The sequence below is a fragment of the Mesocricetus auratus genome, unplaced genomic scaffold, assembly GCF_017639785.1.
Source record: "Mesocricetus auratus isolate SY011 unplaced genomic scaffold, BCM_Maur_2.0 Super-Scaffold_100015, whole genome shotgun sequence".
Classification (NCBI taxonomy): domain Eukaryota; kingdom Metazoa; phylum Chordata; class Mammalia; order Rodentia; family Cricetidae; genus Mesocricetus; species Mesocricetus auratus.
The window spans coordinates 54,061,496-54,087,596 of record NW_024429198.1 but is presented as its reverse complement, the minus strand read 5'-3'; the positions used below and the strand labels follow the sequence as shown (position 1 = coordinate 54,087,596).

The window sequence follows — 26,101 nt, the reverse complement described above, 5'->3', positions numbered from 1 at the left end:
AATAAAATAAGCTTTTATTGAGGATCTGATCTATTTGCAAATCTGAGAATTCAATAAAGTGGGTCATAGTTCAGCACCTAAAGTTTAGAAACTTGTATGTGTTCGTTTTTGCTGTGTAACAAACAATCCCCAGACACAATGATATTATAAAATAAGCATTTGTTGATTAATTCACAATTCCCAGCTTGCCCAGCTTGGCTTTTCTTGTCCAAGACAGCTTAGTTTACCTGGATGATCTGTGATGGTTTCTCTCTTGTGACTGGTAAGCTTGCACAGGACAACTCATCTTAGGTTGGACAGCTGAGATCATTGCTCCTTGAAGCTTCTCTCCTTCTCTGGCTAACACAGGTTCCTTACATGTGGCCTCAGGGTTTTCTAACATTCCACTGGCCAAGTCCTATTCAGTAGCAAGCTCAGATTCAAACATTAGGACAGAAAATGACTTTTAAAAAGAACATTATTGTTATGGTTTGTGTGTATGTGTTGTGGGGGGGGGAGGGAGGATTCATGTGTGCCCCACGTACTTGTTGGAAGTCAGAGAACACCCTGTGGAGCTGATTCTCTCTACAATGGGTTCTGGAGACCAAACTTTTGTCACCAGGCTTTCTGCTCCTTCACCCACTAAGCCATCCATATAGTGGCCCTGGAGACTGAACCTTGGCAGATGGAAATCGTGGAATGGTGCATGGGAGAAACCGGGGTGGTCACATTGCAAACTGTTCTCCATAAGTCTCTTTGGGACAATGAGGGTGATACGTGAGAAAATCAATATGATGCAGCCTCAGACTTGTGCCAGGAAAAGCACACAGAGAAAGTCAGCTTTGACCTGAGCAGGTGAGATGGCAGTGAGGGGAGGGGGGTGACGGCGAGAGGCAGAACGAGCGATGTGGCAATGCATTCGGCACGCACACAGTCAGCAGCTATGGTGTAGCTCTGATCATAGCAAAGGGCTCATTTTCAGGCAAGGAAGAACCGAGAAGAGTAGAATTGTGCTCTGCAAACTGGGTGCAGCCTGGAGAGAGAGAGAGGCTCTGTAGTCTCTAGCTCAAGTACACAGTGGCTACATAAGACCTTGCATAGAGCATGAGCGATCTAACCGCAGCTAGCTGGCCACAGAGATGGGTGGGATGGAGGCTCCTGTTGTAGAACATTAATTTAAGATGTGTTACATTTATTTACACTGTGGAATAATTGTTTAATATGCAAAGATGTGTTACATTCTTTCATGTTACATTTGTTAACTCTGTGAAGCTGTGTTACTTTACCTGTCTAATATACCTGATTGGTCTAATAAAGAGCTGAATGACCAATAGCTAGGCAGCAGAGAGGTAGGCGGGGTTTCCAAGCAGAGAGAATAAAGGGAAGGAGAAAAAGAGAAGACGAGGAGCAAGAAAAGGAGGGGAAGAGGACATTAGGGGCCAGCCACCCAGCCACCCAGCCACCCAGCCACCCAGCCACCCAGCTACTCAGCCACCCAGCCACCCAGCCACCCAGCCACCCAGCCACCCAGCCACCCAGCTACTCAGTCACCCAGCCACCCAGCCACCCAGCCACCCAGCCACCCAGCCACCCAGCCACCCAGCCACCCAGCCACCCAGCCAGTCAAGAAGTAAGAAGTAAAGAAAGGTACACAGAATATAGAAAGACAAAAGCCTAGAAGCAAGAGGTGATGGGAGAATTTAAGTTAAGAAAAGTTGGCTAAAAACAAGCCAAGTTAAGGCCGGGCATTAATAAAAAAGAACAAGCCTCTTTGTGATTTATCTGGGAGCTGGGTAGAGGGACCCCAAAGAGTAAAAAGCAAAACAAAACAAACAAAAAACCAACCAACAGCACTTGGTGCCCACGGGCTCTTGCTTCCTCTATATGCATGCTAAATCCAACCATATTAGCACTTAGCCCCCAGGGTTGTGGCGCTGAATTAGCAAATGTGTGCAAAGGGCTTGGCACAGCTCTTAGATTCTCACAGTAAGAACAGAGAGGTTTTAGTGAAGAGCCAATAAGCAAGAGACAAGCTTATGTATACCAAGGCTCTACTGTCACTGACTCGAAATTATTTATATTTTGATATATTGTTATATATTAATACTATATTAGACATAATACACAGCGATATATTATATTATTAATGTTTTTGAAAGAGTCCAGCACTGTCATCTTCACTGAACCAACAAATTGTGTTAACTGGTGCTGGCCTTCAGTGGTGGAAGCTGTGACAGAGGAAGACCCTGCATCTGGAATGGACCTGAGTGGACCCATGAGGCCCGACACCCAGTGTGCTCGCTCCTAAGTACACACTGCCATTACAGAGCAGACCGAGGAAGAAACCTAGCATTTGGAAGCCTGCAATTTTCTTTCTTTGCAATTAAGTTGTTTTAGTACATTTAAAAGTAGAAATGTCAACCTTTCCTTCCCCTAAACGTTCTCTCATTACTCCTGTGTGGTTATTATCCCATGATGCAATGGGGTGGGAGAGATGGGAAAATGGAGGAGAGGTGAGCTGGAGCCAGGAGAGTGCTCAGGGGGCAGAGGAGGTGGGACAAGGGTGGGAGGAGAAGCAGAAGGTGCTCAAGGAGGTCTTAGAGGAGGAGCATGTGGGTGGCCTTGATTTGCCAAGAGTTCCGTCGCAATTTTCCACAGCCTGTCTTGTCTAGCATAAGCCTTCAAGATGTGAAACCCAGCAAAGTTTAAGCATGAGAACAGCGCCAATGTATCTGGTTTATGCTAGCATATGTGCTCGTGTGTGTGTGTGTGTGTGTGTGTGTGTGTGTGTGTGGTGTGTGTGTGTGTGAGAGAGAGAGAGAATATATGCACACGTGTATGTGTGTGTGCATGCTTGTGTGTATATGCTTGTGTATGCTTGTGTGTGTGCATGCTTATGTGTGTATGTGTGTGTGCATGCATGCATGTTTGTGTGTGTGTGTGCATGCTTCTTCTGTGTGTATGTGCGTGTGCGTGCGTGTGTGTGTGCATGTGTGTTATGTACATGTGTATGAAGTGTGTGTCTGCTTGCATGTGTGTATGTATATGCATGCGTGTGTGTGTGTGTGTGTGTGTGTGTGTGTAGATGGATGGGGAGACTGGCAGGCCCTTGGATGTCAGCCATCAACCTCCGCCTTGTTTGAGGCAGGGCCTCTGGTGTTCACTGCTGTAGTCACTCGGCTCCTCAGCTCTGTGAGCTCCCAGGGCTTCTGCGTCCTCCTCACCTTCACTGCAGGAGCAGTGGGATTGCAGACTTCAGTATTATACAAGTTCTGAACACTCAGGTCTTTGTGCTTGCATGGCAAGTGGGTTAGCCATTAAGCCATCTCCCCAGCATTGAATGTATGCACTCGTATTTCTGTGTGTGTGTGTGTGTGTGTGTGTGTGTGTGTGTGTGTGTGTGTTACAGTGAAAATGTGGAGGCCAGAAAGCTACTTGCAGGAGTTGGTTCTCTAACCAAATAGGCTCTGGAGATTGAACTCATCAGTCTTGGGGGACAGTGCCTTTATTGAGCCAGCTCCTCAGTTCACCCCTCCCCCATGCAACACACACACACACACACACACACACACACACACACACAGTGCCTTTACTGAGCCATCTCCCCAGACCCCCCCCCCCCCACACACACCTGGCATCTTTCCCATTACAACATTGTTTTCCATGACTGTGAGTCCACATGTATTACAGATTAGCTTGAGCTTAGGTTTTATGTAAAACTGAATTCTGAGTGCCAAGTAACCAACATGCAGCATTATGTTTGGAATACAACTTGTCTGTAAGATGGACCAATGCCCATTTAAAATTAACTTAGTACTGGATGTCGAAGTTCCAAAGGGCTCCATAGGAAGGATTCTCAGAATATTTCCTCAAATTGACCAGTCCCTAAAACACCCTCCACAGGTGACGATGATGTCCGGGACACTTGGGGACAGAGTGACTGTGTGCAGAGCTCTTAGTTTCATTTTGATATAAATCGATTCCATACCACTTCTATGACCTTGCTGGAACCAGTCTTGGGATCTCTTTGGCAGTCAGGAGTTCAGACCCCCAGATAGATACTGCCTTACTACTTTCACCATTGGGGTCCTCTGTAAGTCGAAGACACCAGCCCGGCACACAGGAAGTTTTCAAGGATCCTAGGCTAACTCTACTATGTAATCTCTGCTTGTTCATCACCGGTGTGTCTGCACTAATGTGCTTTGAGAATCATTTCTGTATGCTTTTGCCTTCTTCTGGCCTGCACTCAGCTGTCTTCATTTCCCTTAGGAATTGTCTTCCAAAATAACCCTGTGCTCTTAGCCCAGACCTAGAGGGCATGGGCTATCCACAGAGGGAGGGATTTCCTTGGCTAGATTGAGCCTCTGGGGGCTAAAGAAAGTCAGCCTACTGAGCTGGCTGACCCTGCTGGGGTGCCAGCGGGAAATGGCTTTATTTTCTCTCTCTGTCTTCAGAGCCGGTGTTTAGTTGAATTTCCACTCTTGACTCTGTGACAGACAGACAGCTCAGGATAACCTTTACTCTAAGGCTTGTATGCCTCAGAGGCATTTGGTTGAAAATGCCAGCTTCCTCTTGTCTCTGCCCCCGCCCCTTATTCCACGGTGTGCTGCATATTCCGAGGTGTGTTGCAGAAGCAAGAAGAACCCTTTACTCTTGAGGCACTCTGCTCCTTCAGGGAGCAGAGCCCTCGAGTTTCAGTCCTCCTCTTACCTGAATGAGGGACGGAGGCGGAAGGGCCGGGTGAGCCTTCTCTTGGTCTGTTCTGAGAGGATGCTCTTGGGGATGTGAACTCGAGAAGCTGGGCGTGGTGGCATGAGTGGGAGGCTGGGTCATGGTGACTGCAGTGAGTCCAAGGTCAGCCTGGGCCACAGAGTTATAGAAGCGCCTTGACTAGAGTAAGGCCTGGTCTCAAACACCAAAGCAAACAGCACAGGAGAGGAAGAAAGTGGGAGGGGACACCCCCACCCCTGCCCCACCCCTACCCCACCCCCACCCCACCCCCACCCCTACCCTCCCACCCCCCAACAAATCCCCTACCCCCGTCTCTGTGGCCCTGAAGATAGAACCCATCTACACTGAGCTGCTTGGCAGCCTTTAGAGAGAGAACAGATTCAGGGAGGAAAGTCTGCCAGCCAGAGGCCACGTTCAGATTTGGTTAGACAGACAGATGTCTTCTTGAACATGGCATTGCAAACAATTTAAATTGTGAACTTCAGGCCACAAACTGCTTTGGCCCAGAGTTACTTTCCTGAGGTATCTGTGGCACAGAGACTCCCAAGGAATCCTCAGAGGTCACTTAATGACCGAAGAGGTCATTTAAGCCAGAAGGCAGAGCAGGTTGTCCCCGATACTGCCCACCTCCAGGTCCCCGATTCTTACTGTGCAACCTGGGCAGGGAGGAACACTATCACGGAACACTCAGTGCTGGGCACTAACACTTAATTTAGCCAATTCATCACTCTTTTATGGAGACAGGGTCTTAGGTAACTCAGACTGGCCTGAACTCACTATGTAGTCAAAGATGACGTGAACTTCTGATCCTCCTGTCTCCACTCCTTAGGGGTTGGGATTACAGGCTTGCCTGACCACGCCCAGTTTTATGTGGCATAGGGATTAGAGCCAGGGCCCTGTGCATACTAGTCAAGCTAGGCTTTTAGAAACAGGGCCCAGCATGGAGTCCAGGCTGTCCTGGGGACTCACACTAGTCTCATGTTTCAACCTCCCAAGAGCTGAGATTGCAGGTGTGACCTACTGTGTCTAGCAACGGCACTACTTTGGACACGGTCTTCCTGCCGTTCATCTGTCTTAAGACTGGGTGTGCATGGGATGGTGGCTGCTGAGCCAGCCTGTCTTCGTTGCTGGGGTCCTGGCAAGAAAACACCTGCAGGTCTAGCAGCACCAGGGGCCGGCTGTGGCGGGCCAAGTCAGGATGCTCACACCTGTAACCTCAGCACTCAGGATGCTCACGCCTGTAACCTCAGCACTCAGGATGCTCACACCTGTAATCTCAGCACTCAGGATGCTCACACCTGTAACCTCAGCACTCAGGATGCTCACACCTGTAACCTCAGCACTCAGGATGCTCACACCTGTAACCTCAGCACTCAGGATGCTCACACCTGTAACCTCAGCACTCAGGATGCTCACACCTGTAACCTCAGCACTCAGAATGCTCACACCTGTAATCTCAGCACTCAGGATGCTCACGCCTGTAATCTCAGCACTCAGGATGCTCACACCTGTAATCTCAGCACTCAGGATGCTCACACCTGTTCCTCAGCACTCAGGATGCTCACACCTGTTCCTCAGCACTCAGGATGCTCACACCTGTAATCTCAGCACTCAGGATGCTCACACCTGTAACCTCAGCACTCAGGATGCTCACACCTGTTCCTCAGCACTCAGGATGCTCACACCTGTAATCTCAGCACTCAGGATGCTCACGCCTGTAATCTCAGCACTCAGGATGCTCACACCCGTAATCTCAGCACTCAGGATGCTCACACCTGTTCCTCGGCACTCAGGATGCTCACACCTGTTCCTCAGCACTCAGAATGCTCACACCTGTTCCTCAGCACTCAGGATACTCACACCTGTAACCTCGGCACTCAGGATGCTGAGCTGGCCAAATTCACGTGAACTTGACACAGGCTAGATTTATCTGAGAGGGAGAGAATGTCTCCATAAGACTGGGCTGTAGGCTCAGATAAGACAAAACCATCATATCGAAGTTGGACAACAGAAGGAAAAGAGCCCCAAGAGGAGGTACAAGAATCAGAGTCCTGCTTGCTCACACACTCAGGAGTTCCATAAATACACTAAACTGAGCTATAGTGTATGCAGAGGAGCTGGTGCAGACTTGTGTAGACCCTATGCTTGCTGCTTCAGTCTCTTTGAATTCATATGAGTTTTGCTCAGTTGATTTAGAGGGCCTTGTTCTCCTAGTATCCTCCATCCCTTCTGACTCTCACATTCTTTCCACCTCCTCTTCCAAGGGGTTCACTGACCTCTGATCTCTGAGGGGAGGGATTTGATGGAGACATCCCATTTAGAGCTGTGTGTTCCACGGTCTCTCTATGTGTGCAATGTCTGTCTGTGGGTCTCCGCATTTGTTCCCATCTGCTGCGGTAAGAAGCTTCTCAGATGGTAGCTGAATGAGGCACTGATCTATGAGTATAGAGGAATATTATTAGGAGTCACTATATTGTTCCTTTTTCTTTTTTAGACCAGTTGTATTTTGGTTTCACCATAGGTCTCTGGGCTATGTAGTCTCAAGTTCTCGATCACTTAAACAGTGTCAGGTCTGGGTTCCATCTCTGTGGAGTAGACCCGGAATCAAATCAGACATTGGTTGGTAATCTCACAAGCTGTATTATGACATTATCCTAACATGCTTTGCAGGCATTGTAGATCAAAGGTTTTGTGACTGAGGTAGTGTTTACATTTCACTTTTTGTAGCCTGCAGAGTACCTTTCTATACCAAAGATGTTAGAACACAGGGGTGAAGGTTCTATGCAGGCACCAGCTCAACCTCTCCATGTTCAATGAGTTGTGTGGGTGTTGTCTTCAGCAATGGGCCTTGCTGTCAGTTTGTGGAGAGCAACCTATTGCCTTGGAAACAGCCTTGGTTGGTTGGGAACTTTCACGGAACACTTCAGTCAATCTAGTCCTAGTACTGGAAGCTTCATTTGGTGACAAGGGATGGACAGTTGGAACTCCATCTCCCTCATTATTTGGAGACTTCATTATGACAGCCTTCACATATTTTAGCAAGTTTCCACACTACACCTCAAATGCCCCTCAATTCTAGCTGTTTCTCGCTCATTCCCCCTCTCTCTTCCCCCAGCTCCCTTCTCCCTCCCCACCTGATCCTCCCATCCCTGTCACCCCCACCCCTGCCCCAGTCTACCCATGAAATCCATTCCACTTCCCCTCCCCTGGAGATCCATGTGATGCTCCCCTCCCCAGCCCCTTCTTTTATAGCTAACCTCTTTGGGTCTACATTTCTTTAATGGCTAATACCCACATATGAGTGAATACACACCGCATTTGTCTTTCCGGGTCTGGGTTACCTCACTCAGGATGCTTTATTTCCTAGTTCCATCCATTTCCCTGCAAATTTCATGACGTCATTTTTTTAAACAAGTGAGTAATACTCCATTGTGGAAATGTGCCCCATTTTCTTTATCCATTCTTCCATCTTCTTTCTTCTGGGACACCTAGGTTGTTTCCAGTTTCTGGCTATTATGAACACAGCAGCAACGAACATGGTTGAGCAGGTGTCCTGGTGGGAGGATGGAGCAGCGAAAGCAGTTTTACATCATCTTCATGCTAACAGAACAAAGAAAGCTATAAACCATGGCATTTAAATAATACGCTGGTGGGAAAACCAGAGAGGTGGGTTACTGCAAAATGGAGGAATGTCAACTGCAGGCCTTGGATGCTCTCTGATGACATTCTCAGCCCTTCCATTGGTGGAGGATAGGGTTGTGTGGAGTTAAGACATTCCAAAGGTTTTTATCTGTTTTCCAGAATCTTAGGACAGATACAGAGGTGGGCAGGAATGGCTCTTTGTGGGGCTAAAGGTAGCCCAAGAGAAATTGTAATTATGCTTCCAGACCTGTAACGTTCCAAATTCTACGGTCATTAAAGTTTTCATCAGCCTTTGTAGCTTATTTTCAGAGATCCCCATTTGCAAGGCTCAGTCCCCAGAATGAACATTGGCTTTACCAAACTTCCCGTCTGGCTTCAGCTATCATAACTGAGGAACTGTTTATACCAGTGTGACTGCCCTGACCCTTCCCAGAGAAAACAAAAGAACTTAAAAGTGTTCATGATTCTACAATTCAAGTGTAGTTTAAAACATGTTTCACAGTAGTGTTGACAGTATCTACCCCTTTCATAGTAATCTTGTGACATTTAGACTGTAACCAATCCGTATATTTTTGTTACATGTTGCTTATTCGTTTGGGACAGTCCATGTGCACTGTGGTGCCTGTCTGGAGGTCAGGACAGTTTACCCAAGTCAGTTCTCTCCTTGCATCATGGAGGTCCCAGAGACTGAATTCGGGTTGCTGGGCTTGGTAGCAGGGACCTTTCCTCATGGGGCCATTGAAGCGCTCACTTTAAACCATTTTACTCTGAGAGTTTTGGACAGGATATTAAATGTGGGTCATTAAGGAAAGCTTGCATTAAATAGGTGATCTATTGGAGATGCCGCTGCCTGAGTGAAATCAAAGAGCCTGCAGTGTCTTCTCACCTGACTGGGTTATGCTCCTTTGTTGGGAGATTATGTCAAGTTGTCTATACCATGGTATGAAGTGACTTTTCTACCTGCTATTAGTTCTGAACAAAGAACTTCAGAATCCTTTGGCAGGAAATCAATGGCATACTCAAATTAGGAAAGTTCATGGGGAATTTAATGATGTAACAGGGAGTCTGGGAGTCAAGAGACCACAGGGATAGTGCGATCCCCACAGGGTCATTATGGGAATCAGGAAGGAGAAGTCACCTGGAAGGAACCAAGTCCTCCAAACCTTAGGCTGAGCTTACTCAAAGGGATCTTGTCTAGGGGGAGCTGGGAGAATAAATATCCTGTCCTTTCACCTGCTTGGTGGCCAGCAGCCAGGAGATGTTTCCATTTGTTTATCTAATAAACTGTGTGTGTGTGTGAGTGTACATATGTGTGTAAGTGTGTATATGTACAGGTAACTGTGAGTGGTGTGTATGAGTGTGTGTGTATATGTGCCTGTAAGTGTGAATATGAGTGTGTGCATGTGTGAGTGTGTATATGTGCCTGTAAGTGTGAGTGTGTGTGTGTATATGTGCCTGTAAGTGTGAGTATGAGTGTGTGTATATGTGTCTGTAAGTGTGAGTATGAGTGTGTATGCATGTGTGTGAGTGTGTATGTGTGTGTGTATATGTGCCTGTAAGTGTGAGTATGAGTGTGTGTGTGTGCACGCGTGCAGGAAGGAGAAAGAGGGAAGATCAGGAAGATCATTTGTCAGGGGGATTTGTGCATTCTCATTTTCCATGAGCACATCTGACAGCTGAGTTCACCATCTCTCAGATACAGGAGGAATGCTAAGCCAAAGAGCTAAAAAAATGTACAATTGCACTTTTAAGGCCTGAAGGTTATTTTATCTCGAGATCTTTTTAATTTATTAGCAGCAGCAAAAATATAATCACAGAAAAGCCGCATTACCATAGGTGAGTCAATTCTAACGTGACCTGTCAGGGGATGTGAGTAGAGGTCTTCTTACACTCGGGATTGGGGCTCTGAGGCTCTTGGCATTCGTGATGAAGACTTGGGCTGACAGCTGGTGTCTAGGGATTTAGTAAAATGGGAATAACTTTGGGCACAGGCTGAGTTAGGCACAGGGCTGTGACAGATGCAAAGAGACACTCAGGATACATTCCCTTACAAACAGGATTTTAAAAATGTAGAAGTGGAAAACAGGGAGATAATGTTCTCAGTTAATGGATATTGATGTTAAAATAAAAAGTGTGTGCATGTGCATACATGTGTGCTTGTGCACGCGCACACACATTTTCAGATAAGGTCTCTCTATGTAGCCCTGGCTGTCCTAGAACTCATAGAGATCCACTTACCTCCTAGATGTTGGGATTAAAGCTGTGCACCACCATGCCAAGCAAGAGTACATATTTTTAACAATAGATTGATATTCCAGCATGATTAATTCTGCCTAGGCATTTGCTTGTAGGTGTGTGTGTGTGTGTGTGTGTGTGTGTGTGTGTGTGTGTGTGTGTGTAATGGACCCTGGTAGCTTTTCAGTGCAAGGGAACAACATAGGCCTGGGCATATAACAGCAGAGGTGGGGCGGGTGGGTGGGTAGGGATGAGTGATGGGGATGAAACATAGGTACGGAGTAAGTATGATAGTGCCATGGAAAAATGAAACTTGCTCTCTCTACCTCGTGATGGGATGGAAAAGTGTTTCAGATATTGGCAGATTGTAAGGAGTTGCATGTGAAATGTTCCAGACTTACCTATTTGAACACGAGGTCCACAGTTGTTTTGGAAGATTATTGACCCTTTTGGGAGTGTAGCCAGAGGAAGCGGGTCAGTGGTAAGTGGGTCTCGAGGCTTACGGTCTGGCCCCACTTCCTGCTCTGGCAGGCTTGGTGGTCTGTGGAGATGTAAGCCAGCAGCCCCGGGCTACTGTTGCAATACTTGCGACTGCTTCTGCCGAACGCCCCGGTTACCAGTGTGGGCAGCGTGCTCACCCTGCTTCCCCTAAGCTGCCCACATCACAGGAGATGGAGCTGATACAGTCACATGCTCCCTGTCTTCACTGTGCTGATAGAAAGTGAAGTTAAGTTTAACGGAAGCACAGATCCGACGTACAACATAAGCAATAAGCCAGGCATGCAGGTGTACGCCTTTAATCTCAGCACTCAGGGGCAGATGTCTGAGTTCGAGGCCAGCCGGGTTTTCAAGTGACTTCCAGGACAGCTAGGGCTGTGTAGAGAGAACATGCTTCAACAACAGTAACAGCAAACCCAAAATGAAATAAACTAAACAAAGCATGTGTAAGAAGGTTGCATATGAAAAAATATCTTCCTAGTATCTGCTTTCTAGTGGAGCAATTTTGAAATGATCAGGCTTGTGAAATTAGGATTCTCATACACAAGCTATAATGACTAGCTATAAAGCCAACCGCCTCCCATCAGGGTTACAGCCTAGTTAGAAACATACACAGAGGCCAGCAATAAAAGCACAAGGGAGATGTAACAAAAGGCTCTGTTGTTCCAGCTGCCAGGGTTTCAGGAGTCCAGGGAGATCTGTGTGGTGCTGCCAGGGTTTCAGGAGTCCAGGGAGATCTGTGGTGCTGCCAGGGTCTCGGGGAAGTCGAGGAGGAACCAGCTGGCTTAGGAAGGAGGCAGGGAATCTGACATGCTCAGGAGGGAGTATTTGCAGGGTGGAAGGTATTTGTGCAGAAAAGTGGTGAGACTCAGTCATGACAGGGCATCAGTTGGAAAAAAATCCTAAGGCGACTTAAATAGCCATTGGTCTCTGAAATATTTAGGTCGTCAGTGACAGAAGCCCTGTCTGAATCACCCCACAAGTCACAACTAGAGTGTCATTCAGATGCCAGGTCCACTCTTCCCATGAGCTTTGGGGACGATTAAAGTTAATTAACACTGTCTGCTGTTGGTTGGGATGTTTATATTAACTGTGCCAACTGGAATTACTGACATTTGCAGGATTCCTCATATTAACTATTTTAGATAACATCCTGCAAATAGTTGCAATTAGCTTTACTAGTGAACACAGCCAAACAGGCTTAGAAGAAATAATATGCAAACTTTTACAGGAAACTGAAGACAAAGGACTACATTGTGATTCAGTCTGTGAGGTTGGTGCAATTTAATCCAAACCCACCAAAGAAATGACAAGAAAAGACATTACAGATCAATATTTTTCATGGATATAGATGTAAAAAATTTTAATAAACCTGAAGCAAGTCAAACCTGATATTGACAGGGTAAGAAGAATTTTAACACAAGAATTCAAGGTCAGTTTGACTTTCGGGAGGAGGACATCTAATTTGCCATTTAAAAAGTTATATGGGTTTAGTTTGGTGGTACATGTCTTTGATCCAAGCTCTTAGGAGGCAGAGCTCTGTGAGTTTGAGGCTAGCCTGGTCTACATAGTGATCTCCAAGACATCTAGAGCTACAAAGTGAAAATTTGTCTCAAAAAGCAAGACAAACCAAAAACAAATTTGTGTGTCTGTGTGTGGGTGTGTACAAGTGAGTACAGGTGCCCGCAGAGGCCAGTACAGGTGCCCACAGAGGCCAGAGTATCTGGCGTCACAGACAGCTGTAGCCACCTGGCGTGAAACTGAGCTCAGGCCCTCTGCAAGAGCACTATGTGCTCCTAACCACGGGGCCATCTCTCCAGCCACTAACTCGTCTCAGAAATGGTCTAAAAAGGACGAGCTACATTATTTCTTTACTAGATGCAGAATAAACAAACATTTGATGAAATCCAACCTTCACTCCTGAGCAAAAGCCCTTAGCAAACCGGCACTAGACCTGATGCCCAGAGACGTGGCCCAGTATCGACTAGGTGGCAGCAGGCCTTGGTCAGACAACTTGCTGGGTGGGACACCGGCTTGGGCTGTACCTCTTCTCTCCGGTAGGGGTCAAAGGTGGGAGCATGGGTTACTGGAAGGGGGCAAGACACCTGAGTGAGATGTTAGCAAATGTCCTCCTTGGACAAATGGTGTTAACTTGATGGGGTCTAAAATCACCTAAGAGACGAGCCTCAGCATATGTCTGAGGGAGTTTCCAGCTGAGGTCAACCGAGGTTAACTGACCCACCCTCAATGCGAGCGGCGCTATGTCATGAGCAGAGGGGTCCTGGGCTGAAGAAGATGGGAAATGTGAGCCGAGCGCTCCCATACCTCTCTCGGCTACCTGACTGCCGGACGGTGTGACCTGACTGCCGTGCCATCCCCGTCTTGATGGACAGTGATGTGCCTTGGATCTGGGAACCAAAGCAAACCCTTCCCTTCTAAGCTGCTTTGGTCATGGCAACCAAAGCAGCTCACACAGTGCCCCTGCTGACCTCTTGATGCTCTTCCTGTCCCCAGAGACTGTCGTGCTGGGGAAAGTGACCTGCCAAAGCAATCTACAAGAACCCCCAGGAGCTGGATAGTCAGCACTTGATTTCTCTGAGAAAGTTCTGAATCTAAAGAGGTTCCAAGACCTCATTACTCACCTCGACCCTTAGCTGTCGGGAATGGTAACCAGATCCAGCTTCTGCTAAACCCCTAGCTCCCATATGTGTATCATCTCCCTCTACACGGGCCAGGCTGGTGTCCAGATCAGCAATGCCTGCTGGGAACTCAGCCATCTGAAACATGGCATCCAGCCCCATGGCCAGATGCCAAATGGCAAGACCGTTGAGGGAGGAGAGGACTCCTTCAGCACCTTCAGCGAGACGGGAGCTGGCAAGCACGTGCCTCCAGCAGAGTTTGTGGGCCTGGGACCCACAGCTATTGGTGAAGTTCAGACTTCCAGTCCACCTTGGAGCACTCTGAATGTGCCTTCATGGTACACAAATGAGGTCATCTATGACACCTGTTGTAGGAACCTTGACACCGAGTGCCCGGCCTACACTAACCTTAACCGCTGCCTTATTAGCCAGATTGTGTCTTCCATTACTGCTTCCCTCAGATTTGACAGAGCCCTGAGCGTAGACCGGACCCAATGCCAGACCAACCTCGTACACGTCACATCCACTTCCCGCTGGTCACATGTGCCCGTCATCTCTGATGAGAAAACCTACCGTGAGCAGCTTTCTATAGCCAAGATCACCAGTGTCTGCTTAGAGCCAGCCAACCAGATGGTGAAATGTGACCCTCGCCTTGGTAAACACATGGCTTGCCGCCTGCTGTGCCCTGGTGATGTGGTTCCCAAAGGTGTCAGCGATGCCACTGCCACCATCAAGTGCCCCGCTGGCTTCAAGGTTGGCATTAGTTACCAGCCTCCCACTCGGTACTTGGGGGAGACCTGACTAAAATCCAGAGAGCTGTGTGCGTGCTGAGCAACACTACAGCCATCACTGAGGCCTGCGCCTGCCTAGATCGCGAGTTTGACCTGATGTATGCCAAGCGCGCCTTTGGGCACTGGTGGAGGGCACGGAAGAGGTGGGGTTCTCTGAGGCCCGTGAGGACACGGCTGTCTTAGAGAAGGATTATGAGGAGGTTGGTGAGAATTCTGTTGAGGGAGAGGGTGAGCAAGAAGGAGAGGAATACGAATTCAGTCTTTCAGTCCCTGGACCATGTCAAACTCTAGAACTTCAGCTTCAACGTCAGGTGTCAGGCATTGGTGCTTCTAACAATTCTGTGATCGTGTCTTCTCCATGTGTTACCCGTACGATTTATTTTTTTTCCATGATGTCTCAGAGTAAAAGCTTTAATAAAAAAATACAGAGGTTCCAGGGGTAAGGTTGTGACCACAGTAGCTCTCCAAGTTGTGACAGGCGCTCAGGGCTTCTACACGAGTCACATTCTTTGCACACAGTCCCCTGTTCTCATTTGCATGGACTGCTTGCTTGCCTTGTAGCAGGGAGTAGAGGAGGCAGGTGAATGGCCTTCATGAGAGAACAAGGCACCTTCTGGAAAAAGTACCACACAGTTCAGAGAGCAGAGACAGGTGTGTGGCTGTTAAGCAGTCTTCCCACGGCTGGCCACCATGAGGAAGACCCAGCCACACAAAAGCCAGATGCTCTGGTCAGCCATAGGAGGGTCACAGGCTGGGAGGGGGTGGGAGCTAAGGAGATGGACACTAACTGTGGTGTGTCCTTGTTAGTGCGCAGCCATTGCTTCTGGGAGAAAGAAATTTTCTCTGTTGTTGAAATTTTTCTCTGACCAGGTGTTTGCTTGAGGGAGAGAGGGAGGAGACTCAAGCCTTGATTGAGGAATCACAAAGCATTCTGGTCTTGGTCTGGGAACAAAACACACCCTGCTAAGATGGCTGCTTCTGGCCAGCTTGCTCTGGCCACCTTGGCTGTGGCAAATGCTCCTGTGCACCTTTGTATACATGACAGTCGTGACATTTGGGGGTAGGCTTGGGTCTAAGGAATGGATGCTGGGAGTTTTAACTATAGAAAACAATGGAGAATATAATAAGTGAAATGAAGAATAACACCGTTTTAGCTCAATTTAGTTGTGATTTGTTTAGAAACTGAGAAAGAATGGAGAACCAGCAGTCACTCTGGCTTTTGTTGCTAACAGTAACCAAGTCTAACGGTCCAATCTCTGGATCCCTTCCTTCCCCAGAGGCTGGGGATGCCAGATTTACTCTGAGTCTCCCTGTGGCAAAGCCCCACCGTCCAACGTGCTAGCTTCAGCTTTAGGTGACATGGGTGTCACATGTGCACAGTCATGCAGAGGCAGAGGCAGACCCTGTGTGTCCTGATCTGTCACTCTCCACCTTATTCCTTTGAGACAGGGTCTCTCGCTGGAGCTGAGCCGGCAGCCGATAATCCTCACTGATCCTCCTGTCTCCATCTCCTTCAGCACCCGGGTTAGGGCTTTCACGGGGATACCGGGGATTAGAGCTTAGCTCTGCAAGCTTGTGCAGCAAGTGACCTTCCCCACAGAGCCGGCTCCTCAGTCCCAGGTGTAGCTCAGCCTGGCTCTGACCTGTGATCCTCCTGCTTCTGCCTCCTCAACACCCTTTCCCATCTGTCTTACCCAGGTTTCTACTTCTGTGATAAAAACACACTGGGGAGGAAAGGGTTGATTTCCTCTCACACTTCCAGACAAGAGCCCATCGCTGAGGGCAGTCAGGACAGGAGCTCAAACAGGGCAGGAACCTGGAGGCAGAAGCTGAAGCAGGGGCTGCGGAGGGGTGCTGCTCACTGGCTTGCTCTCCATGGCTTGCTCAGCTACCTTTCTTATAGAACCCAGGACCACCAGCCCAACGATGGCCCCACCCACAGTGAACGGGCCCTCACACATCCATCAGTAATCCAGTGATCGGGAATATTGTCTATCACAGATTCAGGCAAGGATCCCATGACTGAGCAGCATCCAAACCCAGAAGAGAGGCTGCAGTACCTTGAAGATCCCGACGCTCAGTCGCCAAGCAGACGTCTCAGTTTAAAAACATTGTTTTTAAAAAGTACAACATTATCAAGCCCCTAAAAGCTTTATTCCCATTGTGAATCCGATTATAAAGCCTGCCGTACCTCAAGGTTGCCTGCAGGCAGTCTGAAGGATGCATTTTCTCAGTTCAGGTTCCTCCTCCCAGATGACTGACTTGTGTCAAGTTATCGCACACAGAAAATCTAAGCAGGACGCTATCCGTGTGTGCCACCACAGCCAGATCAAACTTTACTCTGGCAAAGACTCGTGGATGGCTGACAGAGGTGCGCTTTGCCAGTCTGGGCATGAAGGAGCAGGCGTTTGTCACCAAGTCAGCGAGTGTGGGGGTTTGAATAAGAATGGTCCCCACAGGCTTACAGATTTGAATACCTGGTTACCAGGGTTACACTGTCTGAAAGGATTAGGAGGTGTGGCCTTATTGGACAGAGTGTGTCACTGAAGGTAGGCTTTGAGGTTTCAAAAAGCCCTTTCCAAACTCAGAGTCTCTGTCTTCCTGCTGCCTGTGGATTCGGATGTAGAATTCTCAGCTACTTCTCCAGCACCGTGTCTGCCTGGGTGCCAGGGGGCTCCCACCATGGTAATAATGGACTGAACCTCTGAAGCTGTAAGAAGCCCCAATTAAACGCTTTCTTTATAAGAGTTGCTGTGGTCATGGAGTCTTGTCACAGCAATGGGCCTCTGACTAAGACAGCATGACACCTCGCCCATGGTGACTATAATGGTACACCTCTGTGACTGGCTTCATTTGGACTCTGCCCATGATGTCAGGTCTGCTTTGCTGCCTGGAGCAAAATGACACCACCCAGAGACCAAGGATTTCTCGCTCAGTTTCCTCTTATTTCCTGCCCACCTTTCATAAACAATTCTGCTGCTCAGCATCCTCGTCCCCTTCAGTCCCTGCCTGGATAGCACATGTGCAACACGTTCCGTGTCCACCCAGAGCTAGTTCTGGGACAAATTCAACAAGACACCAGAAAGTGCATGCCACAGGAAGCTTTTTTTCATGAAAGGTACAAAACGAGCCAATACTTAGAGATGAAAGTGGTCTTAGACACGAGGGCTTTATGGTCCAGAATGACTATATGTTTCACTATACAGCATTATTAACCTTCCCTTGCAAGGGGCAATGGTTTGGTGAAAATAGTTATTCATAAAGTCAATTAGAAAAGTCTCAGTCATGTGGAAAAACTGGAGCTTTCATTGTAGATGGCGTGATGGTAGAGTGATACAATTGTTTATCTGAACTCTGCTAAACCATACTCTGCTGCCTCAAAACGCTATTCTTGGTATAATCCAACATGCATATATACATGCACACATTCAAACACAAGTACCGTCTCATGAGGCTAAAATAAAACACGGACAGGCAGTGTTCAAAACATTTTCTTTTCAAGTTTGCTGGCTAAATGATTGTATTCATGGGTTCATTTTTCTTAGTTCTCTCTCTCTCTCTCTCTCTCTCTGTGTGTGTGTGTGTGTGTGTGTGTGTGTGTGTGTGTGGTGTGTGGGTGCATGCATGTATATGTGTGTTGGTGCTGGGATTAAACCTGGAGTCTCTACATGCTAGGCTGGTGCTCCACTATTAAACATTTCCAGCGCTACTCAAAGTACTGATTCAAAAGAGCCAAACACCCTGGAAAGACCCTAAAAGTCCTGTAGAAGAATGTATGGACACGCTGAGAATAATGTCAGTATAGAACACTGTTCAGCAATGACAGTGAAGAATTGCCCCATTCTGTGAAAGGAATCTCACCAGAGCAGACACACACATAAGAGAACATGCAATGTGTGCATGACTACATTGCCATGAAGTTTTGGATCATTGTTGAGTTAGAAACTGGATGGTGATATCTTGAGGTATGGTAGTCTTTGGTGATTGGATTGACAATGGGAACATTACCTTTTAAGGTGCCAATATTTTTTTTTACAAAATAAGGGAGAGGGGGAGGGATATTTGTCTTGGAGGGACAAAGGACTACCTCTGGATAGACTGACATGGCCCCTAGGCAAATGGCAGCTAGAATGAGGCATTTAATTTTGATTGGACAGGCTCATTAGGGTAGCAAAACGGGGCTTTTGATGGCTGGATTTCAATAGTTTGATAGTTGAACCTTGGTAGTGAGTCTCAGGAGGAGGAAGTGGCCAAATAAGGGATCGGACTTTTGTGTTCAGAATGTAATCTAAAGGTTTTTAGCAGGGCAGAGGAAGTGGGAAAAGGGTCAGGCCTTCCAGAGCCCCGTCATAAACTTTACGACTGATGGCTGAAACCCTCAAGATGAATTGGGTGCTGTAGCATCCTCTTGGCTCTGGAGTCTGAGTCTGTGACAGACAAGTTTCAGGTGCCTCAGCTGCCCTGGTATGGCTCTCTCTCTCTCAGCCATGGCACGACGGTTGTACTTTCTTGGGAGGGCTGCCACTTTTGCCTCAGTTTCTGAAGACAGTAGGCCTTAGAGCAGCGGTTCTCAACCTGTATGGGCCGTGACCTCTTTGGGGGCCAAACCTTTCACAAGGGTCACCTAAGACCACTGGAAAGCACAGACATCTACATTCATAACAGTAGCAGAATCACAAAGCAGCAATGAAAATGATTTTATGGTCGGGGGTCACCGCAACATGAGGAACTGCATTAAAGCGTAAAAGCACTAGGAAGGTTGAGAACCACCGCCTTGGAGACACAATGGTAGCACAATGTGTGCATCTCACGGCAACGCTTTCCAAATGATGCTGTTCCCTTCTTCTGACTTCTGCCACCAAGGCCAAGGGAGCAGATGCGCAACCTTGTATTTCTTAGTTTTGATTACCGAATGTATTTGTTTTGTAAAACTTGACCTGCTTATCTACGTATGATTCCAGGATGCTTTTGTGAGCTGTGCTTTAAGAGAAACACTCTCTGGGGGCTCAGGGGATAGAGTGCTTGCTTCACAAGCCTGAAGAGCACATGAAAAGCCAGGCCAGGCAATGTGCACTTGTGACCCCCCATGCCATGGGAAGCAGGGACAGGTGGATCCCTGGAGCTTGCTGGTCTGCTAAGGGTCGAATCAGAGTTCCAGGTCTGTTAAGAGTTCAAAAGTCAGGTGGGAAGCCAGCGAGTGGCTCGGTGGACCAAGTCTCCCAGCCTTGGGTTGATCTCTGACTGCCACGCGAGCTATGGCGCCCACACCCACAATAAACGAAATGTTAGGAACAGTAAGTGGAGAGAAGGTGGAGGACAACATGGCCTCCATGTGCATTCAGACATTCAGATGTGCGCTCTCTCTCTCTCTCTCTCTCTCTCTCTCTCTCTCTCTCTCTCTCTCTCTCTCTCTCTCTCTCTCTCACACACACACACACACACTTTCTCTCTACCTGACAAACCCAGCTCCTTATGGAGAGGAAGACACTGAAGCCCTTGTTTCTTCCCGCTCCAACTGCAGGCAAAAGGAAGGCACAGCACTTACCACAATGGAGTTCTTGATCAGACAAACTCCATTTCCCCGGGAGACGTTGGCCATGTGCCTTTGGTCTCTGCACCTTACTCATGGCCTTATGCGTGGGCACCTGTGACCATTTTAGACACACTTGTAGCACCCATGGTGGCTTATCACTCCAGTCCACAGTATTTAAAGGACATAAATTCTGTTAAAATGTGTGAGCCGAGGGAAACGCCTAAAGCCAGTCCTCAAAGGCAGAAGTGGAAAACCAGAAGGCGAGCAAGCGCCCAGTTGCATCTGTGCACCGGGCTGTGTAGCGGAGGGCAAGGCTCTATACACCTGCTCATGCTGGAACACGGTCCAAAAGCCTGGCAGCCTGCACCAACGATCTGTAACCCTCCTCAGAAGTTCAGAGACGCAGTGTGAACAGCCCGAGAACACAAACATGAATTTCCAAACGTGTGAAAGGGAACGTGGGGTGAGGGAAGCAGTCAGAAACACTAGCCACAGAGGTCCAGGAATTGGGATCAAAAGAGCCGAGGCAGTAGGGGATCCAGGTCCCGGGCGGGGCTCAGCCCGCAGGAGCCCTGTGGGCTGGACTAGTGGGGTCAGCAACTGCTCTGCAGACAAGCGCTCCTGGCGGGATTTACAAAAGAAAGATGGAGAGTCAGGACGTGGGTCGTCCCGTGCCGTTTGTAAGATCTAAGACAAACGAACAGCAAACAAACACGACAGCATTGAGTCTCTGGCTCTGGCAAACGGCTCCCTGGGTGAGGCAGAGAACAGTATCTCTGTTCCACAACCTCTGGGCTCTGTCTCGGGCTGTGTCCCCGAGAAGGACTGCTGCCAACCTGTTTCATTCTGTCCCTTTGCCCAGAACGGGTGTCCCTCCCCCAGCCATGCCCTCCACTTGCCCTGTCCCTTGTGCCCCTGCTGGAGCACGGTGGGAGCCGGACTTGGCTCGGCCTCTGAAGGGCAGGAGCAGGGATGTCTGATGAGGGTCGAGTAAGAACGTCCTGGATGTGGCTTGGGTTTCTCAGCCTTTGGGAGTTTTTACTTTGCTTTGTTTGTTTGTTTGTTTTGTTTTTTGTCCCTCCCCCCCCGGAAGTTTACAAAACAAGTCTTTATCTCTACTAATTCCATAAGCAGCATTCTCCGAAGCTTTTTGGTTGACCTTCTCTGTACTATCTCAATGTGCTGGTGCTGCAATAGAAGCCAAGTCTTGGGCGTAAATAAGGATAAACAAAATGAACAGCATAGCAGCAGTTAGGAAAATGATACAGGGGAAACGAAACAGGCCAATAATTTAAGAAGGCAAATGCGTCACAGTTGGGGATTATCAAGTTTGACAAAGAAGAGAACCTCAGACATGGAAGAATTACAATAATCATTGGTTTCTTTCTCTACGGTATGCAAGAGAGTATGTGTAAAACTAACGGCTCATGCTAAGTGATGGGTGGGGCCTCTGGTAAGAGTGAAGGGATGACCAGTGCCCAGAGCCGGAGTCGAGGGGATGGGTACCAAGCGCACTAGGGAAATGCCACTCCGCCAGCAGGATCCCACCTCTCACAATGAAAGGTTAGAAGCCTACTCTGTGGGAAGTCTTTTGTCAGCCCTTTGGGGGTTATACTTGTAATGTTAAATTGGTGTTTACTTAACATTTAAGAAGTCATTACAGGAAGCAGAATGACCCATAAAATCTATTTTCCTTTATTCAGACTTTGCAAGGCAACAACCTGTGGGGATCAAGTTTAGACAGGAGATTGCACGAGCCTGGGTGTGCCGGCCCTGTCTGTGGAAAGGAGCAAAATTTGACCTTTCACATTGCAGGGCCTATCACGGGTGTCCTGGAAGTGGGCTGGGTGCTAGCATCTTGTCAGGAGGCTGTCCCTCACAACACCGTAGAGAACAGCTTTCCCAAGCCCTGCGTGGGCCTTCTGAACTGATACCTTCTCGTCACCTAGCACATGGTGTGGTTTCCTCCTCTCCCCACTTTCTGTGGTAACTTGTCCCAAGAGATGGGGAGCACACCAGCTTCCCAGCACCCCAGATAACAGCATGTCTCCTCCTGGACCTAAGAGATGAAGAGCACATCAGTTTCCCAGCATCCCAGATAACAGCGTGTCTCCTCCTGGACCTACCATCCTCTCCCCCAGCCCAGCAGTGAGGAAAACTGAAGTTCCCTACCCCTTGCTCAAGTTCATCCGGAACCTTCTCTGAACTAAGACCTGTTCTACAGGTGGCGGCCTGGACTGTGCAAGAAGAAAGACCCTCCTTTTGCTTTGCCTGTTTACACGGAGCAGAGAGGTAGAAACAGGGAAACTCTCTCCAGGTCCTGAGCTTACACTTGGAGAACCTACCCTAGGGACCGAGGACCGCAGAGTCTCTTGTTTGAATGGGCTTGTGCCCTTTTCAGGGCTACAGAAGACGTTGTTCCTAGGTTCAGTGAATCTTCGCAGGGTCCTAGGAGGTGGTGGGCAGGAGGCTGTGGTTTGGGGAGTCCCACACGTTCACATATTGTGACGGACTGAGGGGCAAGGGGCTCATGGTAGCTGGGAGAGCTTTCTCGGCATCTTGACCAGCAGTTTCAAGGTTTTCCCCACCATTGAGGAGTCCTGGATCACTCATGCTTTGTATGGCAAGCTATGATTTGCATATTTCTCAAACATTATCAAGAGAAAACGCACAGCTTGTCCTCCAGCTAGCAACAGCAGCCTGATCCTAAATATCCACTGTATTTCCTGGGCTTTTTTCCGAGACAATAAACCAGGCACTCTATGTCTCAAAACATGGGACAGCTTAACGAGTAAGTTATTTACTTGTAATCTGTAAGTCTTAACTGGGATCAAGAATCTGCTTAGCTGGTCCATTCGCTCTTCTGTCACCAGTATCGCAGGAAGGCTTCAGCAGCCTTTAGTGAAAGAACTGTGGCACTGGTGAGGGTCCCAGGAGCTTCAGGGACCGATAAGGAGGTTGCAGAGGCAGCTCACATCATGCAACAGAGGTAGACAGGCCTTCCAAGTTCCCAGGGATGACAGGCCGTTTAGGGGAAAGTCGGCTAGCTGTTCAGTTCACTGCTCCACTCCGATGCTCATAGGTAACATGTGAGATTAGCATGCGGTGAGGTGTAGAGGTCGCTTCACAGAGGCCTCTTCACGTGCTGGCGGTGGGCAGTGACCGATGCTTCCATGGTGGATGCAGAGCAGGTTTCTGGCCAACTTAAAGACTCTGCAGCTTATGCAGCTGTCCTCCAGCTCCACCATCTGCTGACACTGCTGCGCAATCCTTGATGACCCTGACAGCTACACACAGAACCTCTCCTATAGGGGGTGGGGCTAGAAGAAAAGTAACGTCCATACACGAGGAGCAATGTGTGTCTAGGCCCTGGGGGAGGAGGGAACACAGCCAACTGTTGGAGACTGACAAAAGTGGAAACCGAGGGGAGTGCAGAGACCTGAGGAGGAGGCAGGTTTCTGATTGTGGACCATGAGCTTCATTCTAGGGACAGCAAGGAGTCAACGGAGGATTTCAAATAGGCAGCATTATCTGAAAACACAGAGTCTGTCTTCTGGAATTGAATGTAACGCCTCAGCCATAGGCACCAAAATTGGAAGCAGGGAGACAGCTCGTAAGGGCGATGGCAACTCAGGCCCGAGGAGTTATTGGAACAACTGGGAAATGTATGGGGTTGGGAGGGCAGAGGGTCTCGGACATCAAGGAATTCTCAGGGTAAAAGAATGGAGCAAGAAGATTCCAGTTCAACTATAGCTACTCATGATGACTGCTGGGAAACCTGTACATCCAGGGCAATTTGACCATATGAAATGATTTTGAAAATCCTATAGTAGCATCACAAAGCATTTGGTAAAACAAGACATCTGTCAAAGAGACAACTGCAGTTTAGGAAGAAAGTAAGAGGATGGTGGCATTTTAGAAACCGGGGGAGAATTTCAGGAAGAAAGCAGCGAGACCAAGACTAAATTTGATAATTGGAAGCCAAATGGTGGTGCATCCACTTGTCTGGCTCCTTTAAATTTGAGCTCAGTAAACGTTACAATAGCAGGCCAATAGGATGCCCCATGTTCCAAGTCCTCAGAGACACATGCACACAATCCGGATGGCTGGGGCAAAGGGAATAGCTGCTTATTAGAAGTACAACTTGAACTGAGACAAAAAAAAAAAAAAAAGGGTAGTCACCAGGCCAGGAGCTAGGCAGTGTCAGGAAAGGAAACAATGGAAACAAAAGTATGAGTTTAGAGACCAGAATATTCTAGGAAATTTAGAATGTGTCCCTGGCAGGGCACAAAGATTTTGTTGTTGGGAATTGAACAAAAGAAGAGGGATAAGCTTCAGTTATTAAGGACTTAATGTGCCAAACTAAAAAGTTATCTGGTTTTTATCTAAAGGATAAAGGGTCCCTGTATATAACAAAGCTAAGTGCTACAGTCAGATTTAAAAGCCTGTTCTAGCAGCCAGTGGAAGTGAGGACCTTGGAGCCAAGGAGATTAGGAAATGATGACAACTCAGACTTCCATTTGGAGATGTCACAGGGATCACATGGGGGACTGAGTCACTGGGGTAGGAACAGTGAAAATGAGAGTTAAGCTGAGAGGGTGGCTGGAATAAGAGGTTTGCTGGAGTGACTGCTGGTTGAAGGCACGAGTCTCTGAGACAAGGAATAAGGAGAATACATTTAGATGAGGACAGGGGGTTGGAGATCTGGCACAGGAAATAGCGTTTCAACACCAGAGGCATAGTTAATAGTATTGTCAGTTCCTTGTTCCCTAACTGGCCCTTCCAGTCTGCAGCCTGTTTCAAACATCGCTGTGTATTGCTGCTTTGACTACTAACATGTAGATTCACTCCTTTATTCTTTACTTCACCCAAACATAATTATAATGCACCAGCAACTCGCAAGTCACTGTAACGGGGGGCAGACATATTTATCACTAGTCGAAACACAACTGGTAGTCACCTCACAGAGATTTTATTCAATCCTAGCCGAAAGACATGTCCCACCTAGTTAGAAGCCACTAAGTTAGATAATGGCATAAAAATTGGCTCTGGAGAAATGCAGTGCAGTGTGGGACATTGAGATGCATGAATTGGTTTAGACCTGCGGCCACCCTGACATGTGCATGTAAGATTTTGTCTGTTGATGTGCACTCAGTGAGGAGAGCAGAGGAGGAGGGATAGCAGTTGCATGCCAACAAGCGGTTCTGGACCCCTAAAACACGGAAGAACACCCTATTGTGCAGTTCTGATACAGAAACTTCAGCCCAGCTAAGAAATAAGACCGAGAAAACAGCTCAGCAATCTGTCAGTGCACTGATATTTAACTTCCTTTATTCTCACAGCCATTGAGATGGGCATTGTGGCACCTGCCCGTAATCCTGGCGTTTGGGAGGTGGAGGCTGGTTTGGAATTCAAACACCACCTCGACTACGAGTTTGGGGCCAGCCTGGTCTACAACACAGAGTTGCAGGGCAGCCAGAGCTACACAGTGAGACACCCTGTCTAAAAACCAAGAAGAAGAAGGAAAAAAAAAGCTACTGAAAGATCGGATGCTCGCTGGGAGCCTCAGGAAGGAGCCCAGACCAAGGCTCACAATCTCATCAGCGGCCACCAGCTCCACGCCTTCCGACCCGGAAGAAGCACTTCCGAGCCCCGCCCCCAGGAGCAGCCGGGAGGAGTCCGTTAAGCTCCCGGAGACCGGTGGAGTCCCCGAGCATCGGCACGGAAGTAACCCCGAGCCGGAAGTGCCCGGGCCCGCCGGAGGAGGGGTGGGGGCGGGGAGCCGCAGGCACACGGCGGGCAGGATGGCGGCTCAAATCCCAATCGTGGCTGCCACTTCTACCCCCACCATAGCCAGGAACAGCAAGAAGAGGCCGGCCAGCCCATCCCACAACGGCAGCGGAGGGGGATACGGCGCCAGTAAGAAGAAAAAGCTGTCCGCCTCCGGCTTCGCTCAGGTACACTGCGCGCACCAGCCGGGGGACGAGGGCGCCTGCGCAGGCTCCAGAGGCGCGGAGAACGCATGCGCGGGGGGGGGAGGCGGAAGCTGAGGC

The 26,101-nt window shown here is 48.4% G+C and overlaps 1 protein-coding gene and 1 pseudogene across 2 annotated transcripts in view; both read left to right on the top strand.

Moving 5' to 3' along the window:
* The first annotated feature begins 13,790 nt into the window (after nucleotides 1–13,790).
* Nucleotides 13,791–25,734, top strand: LOC101834944 (annotated as a pseudogene).
* Ino80c (INO80 complex subunit C) overlaps nucleotides 25,698–26,101 on the top strand; it is a 23,196-nt gene continuing 22,792 nt past the window's right edge. The window contains exon 1 of one of the 2 annotated variants that reach the window (XM_021234784.2): nucleotides 25,698–26,005. In XM_021234784.2, the coding sequence (XP_021090443.2) occupies nucleotides 25,853–26,005 (153 nt within the window). In that variant the 5' untranslated portion in view covers nucleotides 25,698–25,852. The remainder of the gene's footprint in view (nucleotides 26,006–26,101) is intronic. The other variant, XM_005065330.4, reaches the window with a different exon arrangement.